Below are 17,711 nucleotides of genomic sequence, written 5' to 3' on the forward strand. Positions count from 1 at the left end.
TGATAAAGTATTGTCAGTGGAGGGAAGGTGCAGAGGTTCTGTCAGGTTTTACTTTTGCTTTCAGACAGATGTAGGTAGTCAAATGACAAGGGCATGGATAAAGCTACAGCAACATCCATTCCCTTTCTATATGCCTGCCTTGGAGAGGGTGTTGGTGGAAGCAGGCTGAGAAGGGCAGATTATACTTCCCTACCCCACAAACAGGCTCCAACTCATCCTTTAGGAGTCCCTAGCATTCCCAAACAAGCTAAGAGATATCCTTGCACTGTGTCTTGGGCCTGTGGTCTGTGCCTGGTGCACTTCATACAAAAGGCATCCTTGCAGCATCCTGAAATTGGTGGAAAAGTTGCTGTACTCCAAAGTCTTCCTGGATTGCCAAGCTGATTACTGTCTCATAGAGTGAGCCAGGGTACCTTTTTATGTTGTCTATCTGGGATCTCATCCTCTTGGTTACTACCCAAAGTTCATTACTATAGTTGAGGATGGGGACAGAGGGTTACTTGATAGGCCCCATATCAGAGTTGAGAGTTATCTGCTCTAAGCCTCAGTGCTCTTTAATCAGTTGCCTAAGCCTCATCATCTTGTCCCCAGATGGACGCAAGACTGAGAGCCACCACCTGTATAGAGCAAAGGTATCCAAGTCTGATTCATATTCTGTACATTTGCACAAAGTTCCTCTGAATGTTCCCAGAAAGATGGCTTTGTAAATGTGAGCCATCTCACTCCCAAAATGAATCATTCACCCTTAATACTGATATAGAGGGAAGACTTGTATAGTATTCTCCTCCCAATGACCCCAAGGTTAGGGAGATCCTAGAACTGATGTGAAAGAGGAGATGGTAGCTGAAGAGTAGATATTGCAGGAAGTTTTCTGCTCTGCCCCATCCACCTTTTAGGTATTTCCCCCTGCAGACCCATGGTGTCACTAATCATGCAGTCCACCTGTCAAGAACTAGATGTGGTTGCACCTAAGTCCAGGTGAAGGTTCTCTAGCCTCCTAAGGACTAAGAGCATTGGAGTAAGACTACTGCAGCTGACTCCATTATTGTAGCTACTGCCTTGAAGAAAGAGAGTTCTGAGTAGAGCCAAGCAGTTCACCCCTCTAATAAGGAATCTTGTAATGGACTGCTTTGGCAATGGTGCTTGTGTGTCAAGTACCTTCTCCATTTGGGCCATCAGCTGCCTGATGCATATGACCTGTTGTCTTTCTCATTACTTTATATTCTGGTTTTAATAAACGTCCTGTGTTTTTTGTGCTACCAAACATCTACACCATATGCTGTCAATGAGAATATTTTTCCCACGGGCAGTTAAGTAGGGGTATCATGGCCATTTCACCAAGCATTCATTCCACTCAGAATAGGCAATAATGTATTTTTTATTTTAGTTTCTGTATATTTGTAACGGGCTAGCCAGTCAGTTGTTTGAAGCTGGAAAACATGTATGGAAAAATAAGTTTGTGTTGACTCTGTCTCAGGATTGTCTTTCATTGTAATATGTTCTCACTTTCTAACATTGTATAACAGCAACTTTGGTTTACTAACATTTAAATTATGCAGCTGCGTGAAACATTCCACTTATGCAATCTGTTTTCTTAAAGTGTCTAATGAACAGTGCAAACACCCTGGCCAGGGTGTTTGTGCTGTTTATTTTACTGACTTCTACACTCTCTGGTGATTTTCTTTTTTGGTATTAAAGTCTCTAATGAAGCTACTAAGATACCCAGATCATCAGCATATTCTATTGCTGAATACTTTGTGGTTCCAGTTTTTGGCCAATCGCTGCTTTCTTTATCATAAAAAAAATGATCTAGCCAGCTTACTTAGACACAGGCTTGTGTGACATAATTGCCAACATTAAATTGCTCTGTCAGGTGTTCTTTATTGTTATTTTTAACTCACAGCTATGTTGTTGTATACAGTATGGCTATTACATGCACTTATTCTTTGCCAAGACCTTTCTTCAGCAATGTCTATCATAGTTTCGCTTACATGTCAACTGATGAATGAATTCTACTCCAGAAACAATACAGAGAAAGTCTGTGGCTTAGTCTTTGTATATTTTTGTTTCAAGTGATGTAACACAAACAAGCATCCACCTGGGTATTTCTGCAAAACAAAATTATCTGTTCAGTGTACCTTTTATACTGCTAAATGTCATTATGTCCATATATTAAATCTTAATTTTTTTAGAGTTCTTTAATTTTTGCTGCTGTCAACATTTTCACTTACTGCATTCTTTTCTTGCAAAAAAATCTTTTTTGCCTTATTTGAAAGTTTCCTTTACTGTAAATGCCTATGTATTTCTTTATATCTTCAAAAAAACCTCTTACCTGTCCCGATTATATTTTGTTTCCTTCTATCTTACTGTCACTTTTCCTGGTGATTTGCACTTCCGTCCTGTATGATTTCCTTTCTTTCTTCATCTGTTCATAAGTTACACCTGTTTGTTCCTTCAACCACTTAATCATATATTTTTGTTTCTTTTCTTCACATTCCTCATCACACACCAATAATAATTTTTCGCATTCAAAAACCTCTCTTTTTCATTTATCTAAACTACATTCTTGATGTCAATTGATATAGCTCTATATTTTTATTGTATTCACATTTATCAAATCACTTTAAAATATTTTTTTTATTTTCTTTTAACATTTGAATTACCCACTTCTCTTTCTCTTCAATCATATTTGACCATAAAAGAGATACCTACCATATCACTCCCTGTATTTGTCTTAAGTTATAATTCCTTCTGTCTTTAATTTCTGTACTGTTAATGAGTGTAGAATCAGGTACATGTTTACTTATCTGGAACTCTGGTTTGAAATAAATTGCCTTGTTATACTGGGAGTCAATAAAACTTAGACTAACACCGAGTGCAATATACTGCAAACAGTAATAATACAAATACCATATCTATTAAAACTAGATGAGGAAGCAGAAAGGTGAAGTGTAATCCTGCTTGTAAAAAAAACTTAGTATCATCAGTTGCACTCCAAATAGGATTGACCATAACCCAAGCTGATTGGTGTGAGAATGGTTTGTTGGTGGCAATCATATAGATTTGCACAGCTTTCCAATCTATTTGGCAAGGGCTACTTCAGTTTAAATATTGTCAATATAGTTTGGCAGAATTCATCACAGCCAGGGTCCCTTCAAGTAGAAAACAATAGTTGTGTTTCTTATGTCTTCTCTAAACTTTATTTCTGCCCTTTACTATGATTTCCTTAGTACTTTCTAGTTACTATTTTGCGATTCACTTCATTCTGTGTTTCTTAAACATTCCCTCACAATTAGGTGTACCTCAGCCAATTACACACATATACACAAAATACAGTGACACAAATAAAACAGCTATGGATCAAACGTGTCTTCTAATTTTTAATGTCTAATGTTTATTTTGAACTGTTGAAAGAGCAAACAAAATCATGTATTTAAATTAGAAAGATGTACCACATTGTTTATTTTCTGTTCTCAGCAAATCTGAACAGCTGCTATTCATACTGTAATGTAACATAAAGAAAAAAAAAACAAAAGAAACAAACAAACAACAAAGATACCCATCTCACAGGCATATTATTGTTGTCTTATTACAAGATTTACTTAGGGCTGGATTCATGAAAGCCTGCATTAAGTGTACACGATCAGATCTATGTTCAGTCATCGAATGAGAAATCCATCAAACTTCTGTTCATCGAACTTAAAACACCAAATGCTCATTTCAGTGAACATTCAGTCATTAAATATTTTACCTAGGGAATGGAGTTGGTTGGCCAGCATTAAGAAATTTGCCCTTTTCCCCACTGTAGTGCAATCTCAGAGTTGGTATATATAAGTAGGGTGTGGTGGGGGAGCACAGCCCCTACATTGGGGGGGTGTGGGGGGCATAGCCCTCACTTGGGTGAGTTTGATATACTGCGGTGCGTGTTTCAGTATGCATGTTGGTCCACTGTCTCTTTTCCCTGGGTAAAATATTCCATGACTGAACGTTCATTGAAGTGAACGTTCGATGTTTTAAGTTCGATGACCAGAGGTTCATTGGATTTCTTATTCAATGACTGAACATAGACCCTACATGATCTGTATTCAAGAACATCCCTACTACATTTTTTGTGCTGTCTATTCACTCAGAAAGATTAGACTAAGTGTAGACAAAGTGTATACATGTTGGTGACCTTTATGAATCCCCCTCGATATTTAAGGTTGCAAGAAAATCAGTAGGAACTAAAATTAGGAGAAGGTGAGAGTTATGTTTATTTTGTCTGTTCTTTCAGAATGGTGTATACTTAGTGTAGGTGTTCATGAATCCAGCCTGTAATAAAAAAAATTTACTTTTTTTTTTAATTGTTGTGATACTTTCAGTTATGATACTTACTGTCTGTATTGTCACAGTTAATTTTGATTCTGAATTACATAAAACTGAAGCAATCTGGTAATTGTTTTTTCGCTGTTGAGTTATTGGATTTTACTTCTGGAATAACTTCTCACTTGCATTCTGTTAATAGGGAATATTGGACTTTTTTGCCAGAAATATAGCTTATGTAGTTCTCAGTGTTTGTACTTCATACATGATACAGGATATGTAACAGAGGAAGGTATTAAAACTAAAATTATTTAAACCCTATAACATCAAGTTAAGTTATTTAAAACTTCATCCTTGTATATGATTAATCTAGACATGCACACACAAACATACAAATACACACATGTATGTTTTGCACATGTGAATTGTAAACTATAAACACTGTGGGTATGGATGTGTGACAATAGGAAATATAGATACATTAAAGACAACAATTTTAAAAGCTCTAAATAAGTAAATTTGATCCTAGATTATTTCTATTCAGCTTATTAATTATTGTTTACTTCACAGTAATCAAACTGCTGACACATTATACACCCTCTTCCATATGCAACAATTAATATTATGTCATGATCGATTCAGGTGCTCAGGATTTATGCTCATATGTATGCATACAAATACACATGCACATATACATGTATGTATATGTCTTTGTCTGTATGTGTATGTTTATGATTAGTGTTTAGTGATAGATACATATATAACTGCCAGCAACTGTATTATGAGGTTATCGTGTGTGTGTGTGTGTGTGTGTGTGTGTGTGTGTGTGTGTGTGTGTGTGTGTGTGTCACACTTGTACTTTATGTACAGTGAAAACTATGCAGAGAAAGAGTAAGATTCTGTAAGACTTAATTTCATTCTAATAATACGTTTTTGGAAGCTCACCCATGTGCATGATAGTATTAGACAACACTGTTAAATAACAAGACCATTGGAGTACAGAACCCAGGCCAGCTTGGCTTCAGAGTAGGAAAATTATAGCAGGCAAATCTGACAGACTTCTTTGGTTGAGTAAATAAGAAGCCACAGTTGAGTTGTAGATATTTCTTTTTCTGGATTTCGTCAAGGTATTTGACATACTGCCACACAGAATAATACATATATTAGACAGGGGACAAGTGAATGATAAAAGTTTTAAAAAGCTTACTGAATGAAATGTGACAGTGAATGCTGGCAAATGTCAACAATGAAGAATGGAGCATCACTAGTAAAATCCCATAGGTCTTAACCCAGGAAGAGTCCTCTTTAATATTTATTTAACACTTCATTGGGATCAGAGGAAGCACTATGTCTCACTTTACGAGCTGCTACTCAGAGTGATGTGGTGAGATGATACAGGTCATGGCAATGCTGCAGGAATATTGTTATGTCGGGCAGCTGATACTTAATATAAAGTAGAATGAAAAACACAGGGAAAGATATGTATTGTGCAGTGAAGTATTTCCAGATAAAAAAGTAGAGAGAAGACATTAGAATATTTATTTCTCATGATCTAAATTTGGAAATGAGAGAGGTAAGAAAAGATGGGGAATTCTGGTATGCACGGGGGAGGTATTTCTAACATAAACAATGAAATTATTGTTTCTCTGTACAAATATCTATCAAAACCCAATCTGAAGTATTGTGTGGAATTCTGGAGGCTCTGCCCTTACACATACATAAAAAAAGACTCAAGACTGTACAAGGGAGAGCCATCGTGATCTTAGAATGTTCTATGCCAAAAGCCTTATAAGGAAAGGTTAAAGGACCATAGAAAGCATTAGAAAACTGGCTGCATATTATATGATATCTTACTGGAAAATCCAGCTTCTGCAACTATTATTGTACAAATATGCTTGGTAAACAGTAAGCCTTCTACTTTACAGCACCACACTACAGTGTCATAAAGCACAGGTGAAAGAGAAACAACTGTTCTCTTGTTTACACGTGGTCAACACAGCTGTTTAACAAGGGTGGACAATAATAATAATTAAAAAATAATAAACTAAACTAACAAAAGTTACTGCAGCAGTAGTTACATGGACCTGTCATTTCCCTTCCCCTTACTAAATGTATCTGTTAAGAAGCCACAAGAAACAAGTGTGTAGGAAAGCAACTATATGTGTGTGTGTGTGTTTCTCCATCCATTCACAGCCCCTTTTCCCATTTAGCACATGGGGTCAAGGTCTCACTTCAACAGTGACAATCATCTCAAGCCAAGGTTCACACTGCCAGGTAGCTAGCCCTGCAGCAGCAGTTCATTCATACCCCTCACTCGCACTCCCACTCACACCTATGGCCTGTTTAGAGTATCCAATCCGCTTACCACATATCTTTGGAATGTGGGAGGAAACTGGAGCACCCGGAGGAATATATATACAAATATATGTGTGACTGTCTCTTTGCTTCTACATCTGTATGTGTATATATGTGACTGTGTGTGTGTGTGTGTGTGTGTGTGTGTGTGTGTGTGTGTGTGTGTGTGTGTGTGTGTGTGTGTGTGTACGTGTGTGTTTTAAAAGCTTGCATAATTTATAATTTTGGATGCAAAACATTTGCTCCAACAATAACATGCCCTATAGCAACTAAGATATATTAGACACAGAGGAGCTGTTTTCCTTCCATCTATCCCCCTTAACTCCTTTTCTCCCATTTTTGCACATGGAGTTGAGGTGTGACTTCAGTAGTGAAAGTTATCTAGAGCCAAGGAAGATAAAAAAATATCTATGTACAAATAAAACAAATGCAAAATAATTTAACAGCTCATTTTCTTTCAGGGTGGGTATCATCGGGAAATAATGGACATTCCAGGAATGGGAAAGTCCTCCAACTGCCACATCAGGTGTCTCAAAACTCCTGGGTGGTCTGTTATATCCTGTGTAATGCCCACAACATTAGGCGATATTGCCTGTTTATTGCTGAAAAGGAGGGAGAAAGGAATTGTCATGGAGTCATGCAAATGTATTAAATGACTCAACATTCAGGACAACTGCATCTTTTGGAAAATAAATTGTACAAGAACAAGGGATGTACAGCTTGAAATGGAGGAAGAACAACTTAGAAGGTATTTTCACTGAGAGGTTCATGGATACATGGAACTACTTCCACGCAAAAATGCTAGATGCAACAATTCTGAGAGATTTTAGTTAATATGGAACAAATATAAAACTATCTTGAAGAAAGACAGATGGAAGTAGAAACTGCACAAAGGTTAGATAGAAGTTACAAATTAAATGGGCCCAAATGGTCATCGTCAGCCTAACATCATCCTGCATTACATTTTAACATTTGATAAGTCTGTGTTACAAATTAAATATAAAACCCACTATGCAGACCATAAATTATATTTTTATAAGTAATATTCTTCTTATCTGCACAAAAAATATCATGTGACAGCAAAACATTAGTCCATGCATGTATTTCAGTAGCTTCTGCTATACTAAAGTATATCACCTGATGGTATGATTGTACAACAAAAGGTAACAGTTTTAATGTTTTGCATTAAACGCAGCACTGTTACAACAGAATGATGATGCTATTGATTTATATATGTAAAATAGTGGCAGTGTTTTTTTTTTCATTATATACAGATATAGTATTAGGACAGAATGCTTAACTTGTGTGTCGTGTTTCAAGAACCGTGACAGGTCTCATAGTATAGTAGGCTGCATAAATGTTCTGTCAAAAGCCATTAGCACAGTGGAATTACCCAATCAAAACAGTTAAACAAACTGCATGCATTGGTGCTCAAGTAACACATCCTATCACTATAAGCAGAAATAGATGTTCAGAGTAGAAAATGACATTTTCGTCAGTGAAGGGGCTAATTGTTCATGGGAATATTTACATTTCTGAAGTCTGTGATGCATTTGACATATATTATATAGGAACCCTGAAATATAGTTTCTGTAATTATACATTGCATGGCCTTTTCAGCACAATGTACATAAAACATTATTTCTTACAGTGCCTGCAGTCATTTCCTATCCCTTTCTCATTTTCTCCATTTCTCTTTGAATCCTTGTGCATTTTTTAAATCTTCTCTTTTAGGCTATGTCTTACATGGCCTTTTACACTGTTAGCAGTCACATTGGTGTAAGTGTTGAACACTACCCCTTTAATTCACACAGGTTTGGGAATTCCTAATTTAATTGACATATCCAAATCTATTATGTCTTGCATAAATTAACCTTGACTGACAGGTTGCCTGCTTAAAGTAATGAATTTCACACGCCGGAAAAAGCAGATCCTGTTCAATGTTCATTAATGCCACTAATGAATACTCATAAATTCAGACTCCCAGTTAGTTGCAGTGTTAACTTATGCATTTTTACTAAAACCCATGGTAAATAATTCTTTATTGCATTAATTCATCAGAAAAACTTATAAGTATAAAGTAAGACAGTTCAACCATTCTGTGATGTTTGATAAATTTTGCTGCCCTTTCACTCTCTGTCAGCATTTTTAATATTTTTTTCATTTATGCTAGTTTTACCTTTGTTATATCTCCATAATGTGGAACACTTACTAATCACAGTATAGTTAAAATGGCTTTATGTGTAAAGTACACCACTCTGTTGGACTGAAGCCTGAAAACACAAATAAAAAAAGAATTAAAAAGCACGTCTCATCTGACTTTGGAATTGGCATACAGTGTATGGCTCTCCTGCGGTGGCAAGATCTGGCACAGACATATTCTTCACCTCACCCCATTTGCTGAAGATGTTAAGACATCCATCGTAGACTTGCCCGTTACAGGGCCTTTGCTTTTTGGCACTGAAATCAGTGATTCTCTAAGGTGTAATAGTGAAAAAGGGAACTTCCTTACTTCTCCTGGTTTGAAATTTTAACCTTCACAATGGTGCTGTACATAGATGTAGTCCTGACTATGATTCTTGTCAATTTCATAGCCCTAGCATTAAGATTAATTTGGGTCTCATTAGGTTTCTCCTGCTAGTTCCCAACAAACAAAGTGACCTGAGGCCAAGGCCCTTGGCACTTTCAGGGAATCCCTGGACAATCTCAGGATAGCAGTAGCTTTGACTTTTACCCTCACAACCAGTAAATGAAGGTGGTCAGAGGAACATGTGTCCATCATACAACAGCTTGGCTCAAAATCATTACCAGTACTTGGATAGATTGCTTCATACCTAAATAACATATTAACAAGAAACTGCTGCAAGGAAGGAGATGCAGGTGTTTCATGAGAAAAGGGCCATCCAGAAATGACCCACAAGACCAACAAGGACTTGAAATATTACTTCAAGCCTTCCCACACTTGGTTGAGTCTTAACATACCACTTTCTATTTTACTGATATTTTTTCTGTTGGAAATCACTGGTGGTGTGATATTTCTTTGTGCACTTGCAGTTGTTCAAAGTTTTGGGGTGCTTTATTCTTAGCAGTTGCATGACCATGGAGTTAGTTTGTAAAACTAAGGGGTGGGGGCTTACGTTTCTGGAAATTAAGCTTCGTCTACTTTTTTTCATATGACCAAAGCTTCAACAAGTTCAGTCTTGATAAAAATGGGGGAAGTTTATTCCATATTCTGTTTAGTCTCAATGATGATGCAAGAATTAAGGCCCACACCGAAGCTGATTGGCTTCATCCACAAGGAATGCTTCTGTATGGTCACTCTTCATTTCCTGCTCCTCCCCCTCCGTGTACTATCTGAATTATTAACTAGATGAGTGGACTTGCCTTGACCCTTTGCAGCCGTGACCAGGCTCCAAGAACAAGGGTAAATACAAGATATAGTATTAGTGTAGCCAATCAAATAATACACACAGGCATGGGGAAAACATACAAACAGCAAATAGTGACTAGAAGTCAGGACTGAATCCAAGAAATGATCAGAGAGGACAATGTCATGCCAGTACTTTTTAATAAGGGACATGCATTAATAATTCATGACTCTACTCCCTGGTCTCACTTCCAGCACAACAGTATTCACAAAATGCATGTCAGTAAAGGTAATGATGCAGCTACAAGAGACAAATTGTTACTTGCTATGTAAACCCAATGTAACTTTTGTTCTTCTTTCGACTTTTCCTGATTAGTGGTCGCCACAGCGGAACTCCAGTCTGCTAATGATTGGCAGTAGATTTTTTTACGGGTGCTGAGGTGCCAGCTCGATGCCCAACCTTCAGCAAAGGCACACCAATTCTACGCATGTCTTTCGAACGCCACTTGACCGCAGGGAGTACATGCAGACTCCACACAGAAGGTGCTCCAGCAGAGAATCGAATGGGAGAACCTCTTGCTGTAAGGCAACAATGCTATTGCTGCACCACTGTGGCTTCATGTAAATCCAGTGTAACTACTGTCTGTATATTTTAACTGTGGAGCTTTTCTCCCTGGGCCTCCGCTGAAAATGGACCTACGTCCAGTCAGACACTCCCGGTCAACAAATGTAAATAAATAAATAAAATAAATAATAAATAAAAACAGTTTCCCTGTTTGGATGACCTGTTCCTAGTAGCTGATAGCCTAGACAGTTTCAAGCTGCACAGAGATCCTCTGATCTGCATCATTAGGCTGTTCCCAAGATACCAAAACTTACTGAGCAGAAAATATCAAACACATTTATTTAAGTTCCCCTCCTGTTGTCAGACCATCTTCTCATAGTCAATGTCTCTAGAAATTATATCAGCCTTGATTCTGACATTACTGCATGTAAAGTAATACATGAGAGTATTGCAATGGTCCCACAGATTCACATTGGTCCCAGCACAGACTCTGAATGCATCAGTCAAAATCTTGACAGCGTGCAAAATACATTTGGTTTGGTGAATTATACCTGCTAATGTCTTAAATGGAAAATCCTTCATATTCCCTCCTTGCAAACTGATACAATGGATGCTTCTTCCTTGGGATGGAGGGACACTTTCAAGGCTACAAAAATGTGGCTTAAGTCCTACTAGGAATCATAGATTGGCATTGCTGTCCTAAAGATGAGAGCAGTCCTAGAGATGAGCGCAGCCCAAGAACGGCCGTCCTTTTCCTGCAGGCTCTGTAAGAGTGGGTTCCACAAGACCACATCACTGGTCACTCAGACATCATGGAAGTAGTATGGGGCACCCACCAACAGGAAGCTATGTATCCCCTATACCTTTTACTGAAGGTTATGAGGGTCTGGGAGGGGATTTTAAGAACAACAGACTTTTGCAGGCAATTCACATTTCATGGGAATACAACATCTGGTGAATGCATTCAGCAAAATTTAAATTTTACCACATGAGTGGTCCTTAAGTTCTACTATAGCCAAGCTAATTTCCAAAAACATGGGGATTCCCCAGTTTTGATCCTCCTGGAACACCTAATGTTGGAAATATTCCTTCACCAAATAGCATCAGCATCATGGATGCATCGATGAAGTCTTGGCTGAAAAATCTGCTGCATGTCTTCCTTTTCCTGCTTGTGATAATTAAGTTTGCTTTCAGAGCTAAAGACTAAAAAGACAATGGTGATGTGGATTGATCCTTACCAAACCAGACAAATCTGGTTTACCACATTTCAGCGGCTTCATCTTATCTCTCCATTTTGCTTTCCTTACCATGAATGCTTGGTGATTTGCTCCTCTGTGAAAGCTTATTTGGGCCTGTATGCTTCAAAGTAAAGGTTTGGTAGCTCCAGTTCCATTAGTTACTATACATGACAAATTCCTGGCCAGAATGCTGCCTACTCAATGTCCTTTAAGTCACAGGATTTATAGAGATACATGGAGAAGAATTTCTCTTTGGCATACACCATGGATGCTGATCCCTTTTCCTTTCCTACGTGTCTCAGTACCTCTTAGAGCTCTGATGTGGACCTCAGCTAGTCAGCCATTTCATTTCATTTGACTACTATTTCAAGCTGTCATATAGGCTAAGAATATGAGCCCACAGTAGTCCTTAAAGTCTGCAAGGCCTTTGTTTATGGTGCCTTTCTTCTTCAAAAAACTAAATACTAAACCCACTGCATATAAACCCTCCACTACTCAAGTGTTCAATTCCAAATATAAATCCAAACAAAAAACAGCAGCACTCAACATAGACATCACAAATGTATTTAATAAAAATAGAATGAACAAATAAACAGCAAGACTAGTTTTGGCCCTAAACAAAAAGCCTTCTTCAGCAACTGGTTAAGAACCCAGTTCTATCTTTGGATGTCTATTTGATGCTAGAAAAGGTTGTTCTTACTCCCTTTAAGACTGTTGCTTTAGCAGATTTAAAACTATTGTCTTGGTGTTGACAACTACCTCGGCCAAGCAAATGCCTGAGTTACAAGCCCTATCTGCATGGACAATAATTTATGATTATTAAAAATATGAAGTTCTGTTTTATTCAGTCATATTCTGAGAATTATACCAGCCACGTATATTTATAATTTTTGCTCCTTACCATGACTCCATTATGTACCCGCAGTGGTGGTGCTGCGGTAGCGTTGTCACCTCACAGTAAGACGCTGTCCGGTTTGATTCTCAGCTAGAGCGTCTTCTGCGTGGAGACATGCGTGAATGGGCGTACCTTCATTGAAGGTTGTGCGTCAGGCCTGGCAAGCCAATCATTAACAGACCGGAGTTCCGCTGTGGCGACCCCTAACCGGAAAAAGCCGAAAGACACAAACAAACCATGACTCCATTATATTTTTTATTGTATGTGTACATAAAATAAAAAAAGCTCATAGAATAACTACAGAAAGCTGAATAAAGCAAACTGACAAGTTTTCAAGTTTTACTTATAGTGAATAAGTGTTCTGGCCTTAAATGACAAATTTGGTTAAATCTCATATTTCCTAATACCAAGAGAGTATAGATTCTGGTATTTTATGATTTCTTCTCGGGGGGGGGGGGGGGGATGAAAAAGGTGTCTCTTCTTATGAATGGCATGTCCTTACTTAGTCTTCATACAAAGAGTTGCACTGCATAGATCAGCTGCTCCTTCATACCAGGGGCAGCTGTGGACTCTAAATTAAACAAGTCAGTTTATCTGCAACTTTCTTTTTGCAGTATTCCAACCAAGGAAGTATCTACTGTACTGCATGGACATGCACAGATAGTTGAGTTACTATGTACACAGGGCAAAAATGATAAGAAGAGATGACCAACTCCTTGGTTCATTTGCTAAAGGGTATATTGGAAAAAATATGACAAAAGAATGCCTGACCAAGTGCACATTGTCTTCTGTTATGATAAAACTTTGCATGAATGTCCTGACTGAGCCACCTCTACATTCATAGCCGACACCTTTTGTAATGCCTTCTTGGATAACATTTGTACAGATGCTACTTTGTAATCCTCAAATATATCTGCAAAGCATTGCAACTGGGAAAAACAGCAGGTATTCTTGCGAGACCATGATTGTTAAAAAAGTGCTTCCTTTGTGGTTGTTAAGGAAGTGGTTCCTTAGGACAACAACCAAAATGGTTTGAGCTGGGACTCTGCCAAGTAAGCTTCTATAGCTAGAGTTTTATGAGGTCAAATACAAAAGTTACAAGGACTCACCATATCAGACCATCTCTAAGTAGAGTTCCTGCTGCAGGAAGCATTCTGCCTACTAACCCTAACCTTCTGCTTTACCTTTTTTTATAATCATTTGAAATTATTAGACCTGCTAGAGTGAGTCCAAAAACACTGAGACTGAATCACTGAAAAAATGGGCTTACTTATATTAAGTTCGAGATGGCCATTTTTTAAAATATTTTCTTTTCTCTGAGATATGCAATCTCGGATTTAATGTAGATATCCATCTATCCACCCATCCACAACCCTTTTTTCCCATTTTCTTGCACACGGTGTCGGGCTGTCACTACATCAGTGACAATCATCAAGAGCCAAGGTGGGGTGCAGGGGACTGGCCCCATTGCAAAAACAGCTATGTTCAAAATCGCCTCTTCAGCTGCACTTTTGGTCTTTTATTCCATATGTCAGCATTTGACATTTTGGGTGCCAACATTTCAACAGGGAGCCATTTTTTCTTTTGCTTTGTCCAGAACTGAAGTTTTCTGTCAATGTAGTCCATCATAAAGGTTTAGGATAGACTTTAGCAGTCTGGGAAAGGTTAGTATGCCACAAGCAGTCCTAAATCTTGTATCTGTCCTGTGTGTTCCTGGAACTGAAGTTCTACTCACAGATGCAGATGTTATGTTAACAGAGATGTAAGATGGCAACATTTAATTTCTCTGTGGTATAAGTTAATAGGAAGGTTCAAAGCCTCAAAGTTTTACCATTTTCACTGAATGGCTACACAGACTAGATTCACAATTAGCCAAATAATAGCCATATTTGACCTGTAAAGCTTACCACTGCACATTAATTTTTATACAGAATAGAAGATATATGTACAGGCTTTTAAAGTACACATTTTTACATTCTTTGTCCTTTACATAAAACTGTTAAATATATGCCACTGACTTCAGCATGTTTATATATATATGACTCATCTGATGTGTATATATATATATATATATATATATATATATATATATATATATATATATATATGTGTGTGTGTGTGTGTGTGTGTGTGTGTGTGTGTGTGTGTGTGTGTGTGTGTGTGGTTCTGTAGCATTTCATCAAAGGTACCTTTGAATGAAAGAAAAACAGCAGTAGCTACAAATGACCAAAAAGCTTTAAAACAAAAAATTCTACATAAGATAGATACTATAAAAAGTTTTTTTCCCTGGGAGGTAGCCCCCCTGTATCCTCAGCCCAAGTGGGGGCTCTGGTACCCACACCCCTTAATTATATATGCCAACTCCTAGGTCACACACCAGTAGGGAAAAGAAAAAATGCCACACACAGTGAATTAGTGTTGTTATGGGAACACTGTGGTGCAACATGAAGATGGATATTGCCAGTCTGCACAAAATCTTGTAACCTACATCCCTAACAACTCCCATAACAAAAAAAAATGATAGCATAAACACCATCCATCGACTTTTATAGTATAGTTTTCAATTAAATGGTTTTTCAGTCAAATGTACTTTCAGTCATTTTTTTACGACCTTTTGTGGTTCAGTCAAAGCTACTTTCGAAATGATACAGAACCGTATACATGTCTATATATCTATATCTATTTGTATTTATAGATACAGATATATATATATATATATAGATACACACACACAACTACATATCACCACTCTGTGTGGTTTATCAACCCATTTATTACCAACTGTGTATGTCTGTGTATAGTGTGATGTTACTGTAACTTAGCTGCATTCATTGAGTGAAAAAAATACATTTTCAGACTTTACAAAAATAGCTACATGCATATACATCACTTTCTTAGAAAAAATGGGAGAATAATTAAACTAATAAATAAAACACATGCCACAGCAAGACATTAAAAATGGCATTATAGTCAAAATGAACCTGATACTAAAACTCTGCAGTAAATAGTATAGCAATAAAATACAGTACTACTCTACAGCATTCAAAAATGGCATTGTAGCTAAATGAACCAGAAACTAAAACTATACAGTAAATAATATTATGGCAATAAACACAGCACTGCTCTACAATCTTAACAAATCCTAAAAAAGATGAAAATGTGCCTAAGAACTACAGTAGAAAACCACCCGTGAGGCAGTCCATTCATAAAAATCTATGCAACCTGCATGAAGCCCACCTATTCATCAGAAAAGCTATGCAGTCACTACATCTTACTGTAATGAATGGGAAACAATAACCCAACAGAAAATATGGAAAATGTATAAATGAAATATGCGGGGCACTTTTAGTGTGCTAAATTAAGTATCCAGTAATATGTTTGTCATACTAGTATGTCTGAAACCACGGATGAAAAGTCTGTCACTGGTTACACACTTTTAGTGCAGAAAAACTGAAGTGTAAATGTGAACGATTCCTACATTGTAAAACTGATAGCAAAGATGAACTTGGTGAATATATGATGCAAAAAAAAATTTAGACTGCTGTTTTTGTTGACAGCTGCAGTCGAGGCACTGACCAAAGGATAGTAAAGGGATGGTATAACTTAATGTTCTTGATTCTTTGAAGTGTAATACTATTCATTAGTGTGTGTGTGTGTGTGTGTGTGTGTGTGTGTGTGTGTGTGTGTGTATACATACATATATATATATATATATATATATATATATATATATATATATATATATACAGCTTAAAAGAAGTGGAGTTGTGGGTCATATTTACATATAAATGAATTGCATACTTTTTTATAAGATGACTGTTTTAATATTTATTGGTGGTAGATGCTGAGCTGTTTAACCTGTGTCAGACTTCTTTTCTGTTCATTTAGCTCCCATGATACAGTATCACTTCTGAGATGCCAATTTTGGGTGTACGAGACTCTCCTAATATGTGAGTCAGCAGAGCTGTTCATTAGCTGACCCTAGTCTGTCATACTCTGCATATGTTTAACAAGACTCAATTGTGAAGTGACCTGACAGGATGGTCCTTTAGCTCTTCTGGTACACTTTGTGGTTTGTGATGATGCAGTAGTGTAGTTTGGAACCCATATTGCTTGAGAATATAATGTTTGTTTAGCTTTCCTGAAAGTTCTGCTCAGTGATACTTTGTTGTGTTGGATGAGAATCCATTACTAGTTGGAAGTGTAGTTATTCCTTTAGCTTGTATAATATAGTATTCTTCTCTGATGCTGTAGGTGAATGCATGAGAAATCTCTACTAGCTTTGCTACCAGACCTCCTCCTCCCCATTTTACCTTTTTTTGGTGCAGGTTTTGTACTTTGGTTGAGTTAGTGATGTGTTATTTTGTACAAAGTGAGCTGCACATTAACCTTTCCCAGGACCATCTAAACAGAACTTTTGGAAGACATGTCTGTCTTTCCTTATTATCCATTCTAGGGGCAGCTTGTTACCGTCAGTGATGAGCCTGGTAAAGAGAAGTCATGGTGATGGGCATGTCTTTCCACCGTTAGTTATCCCCTGGAAGCTCATGGAGTGACAGCCAGCATTCTGTTCTGTTCATGTCTGCGTAAGTGGTTATAGAGGGACTGGACATAAGTAAAGATACACATGGGATCTGGCCTCCTGCCCATCAGCATCATATCTTCCACTTCAAGAAGCTGATCACAGTCTGCATGCTTCCTGCAAACAACAACAGTAATAAAAGTCAGTAGCAAACAACAGAAGGTAGTAATCACCACAGGAGATGTTAGTAAGGCATTTTCCATGAATAATGCTCTTGTTATGCTGCAGGCAGGATTCTGTACCTGTAAAATGTTTAAAAAGCAAACTAAGCAGAAAAAATAAGTCATGTTAATTTAAGAGTCTAACTCTATTTGGAAGTGTAATGATATTCTTTCCGAATCGAATGAAGCTGTGTTGTAAATCGCTAGGAATATCTTGATACTATTATTCCATTTTTTCTGCAGTGT

General features: G+C 37.4%; 1 protein-coding gene across 4 annotated transcripts in view; it reads right to left on the minus strand.

Moving 5' to 3' along the window:
• Positions 1-1,869: 1,869 nt before the first annotated feature.
• Positions 1,870-17,711, minus strand: part of SMTNL1 (smoothelin like 1) — a 394,205-nt gene continuing 378,363 nt past the window's right edge. Inside the window, exon 8 of one of the 4 annotated variants that reach the window (XM_044084113.1) lies at positions 1,870-2,108. In XM_044084113.1, the coding sequence (XP_043940048.1) occupies positions 2,069-2,108 (40 nt within the window). In that variant the 3' untranslated portion in view covers positions 1,870-2,068. Of the gene's footprint in view, positions 2,109-16,414; positions 17,422-17,711 lie in introns of those variants that run through there. The other 3 variants (XM_044084111.1, XM_044084110.1, XM_044084112.1) reach the window with 3 other exon arrangements.

This window comes from Protopterus annectens, chromosome 9.part0, assembly GCF_019279795.1.
Source record: "Protopterus annectens isolate FY-2018-M chromosome 9.part0, PAN1.0, whole genome shotgun sequence".
Classification (NCBI taxonomy): Eukaryota; Metazoa; Chordata; order Ceratodontiformes; family Protopteridae; genus Protopterus; species Protopterus annectens.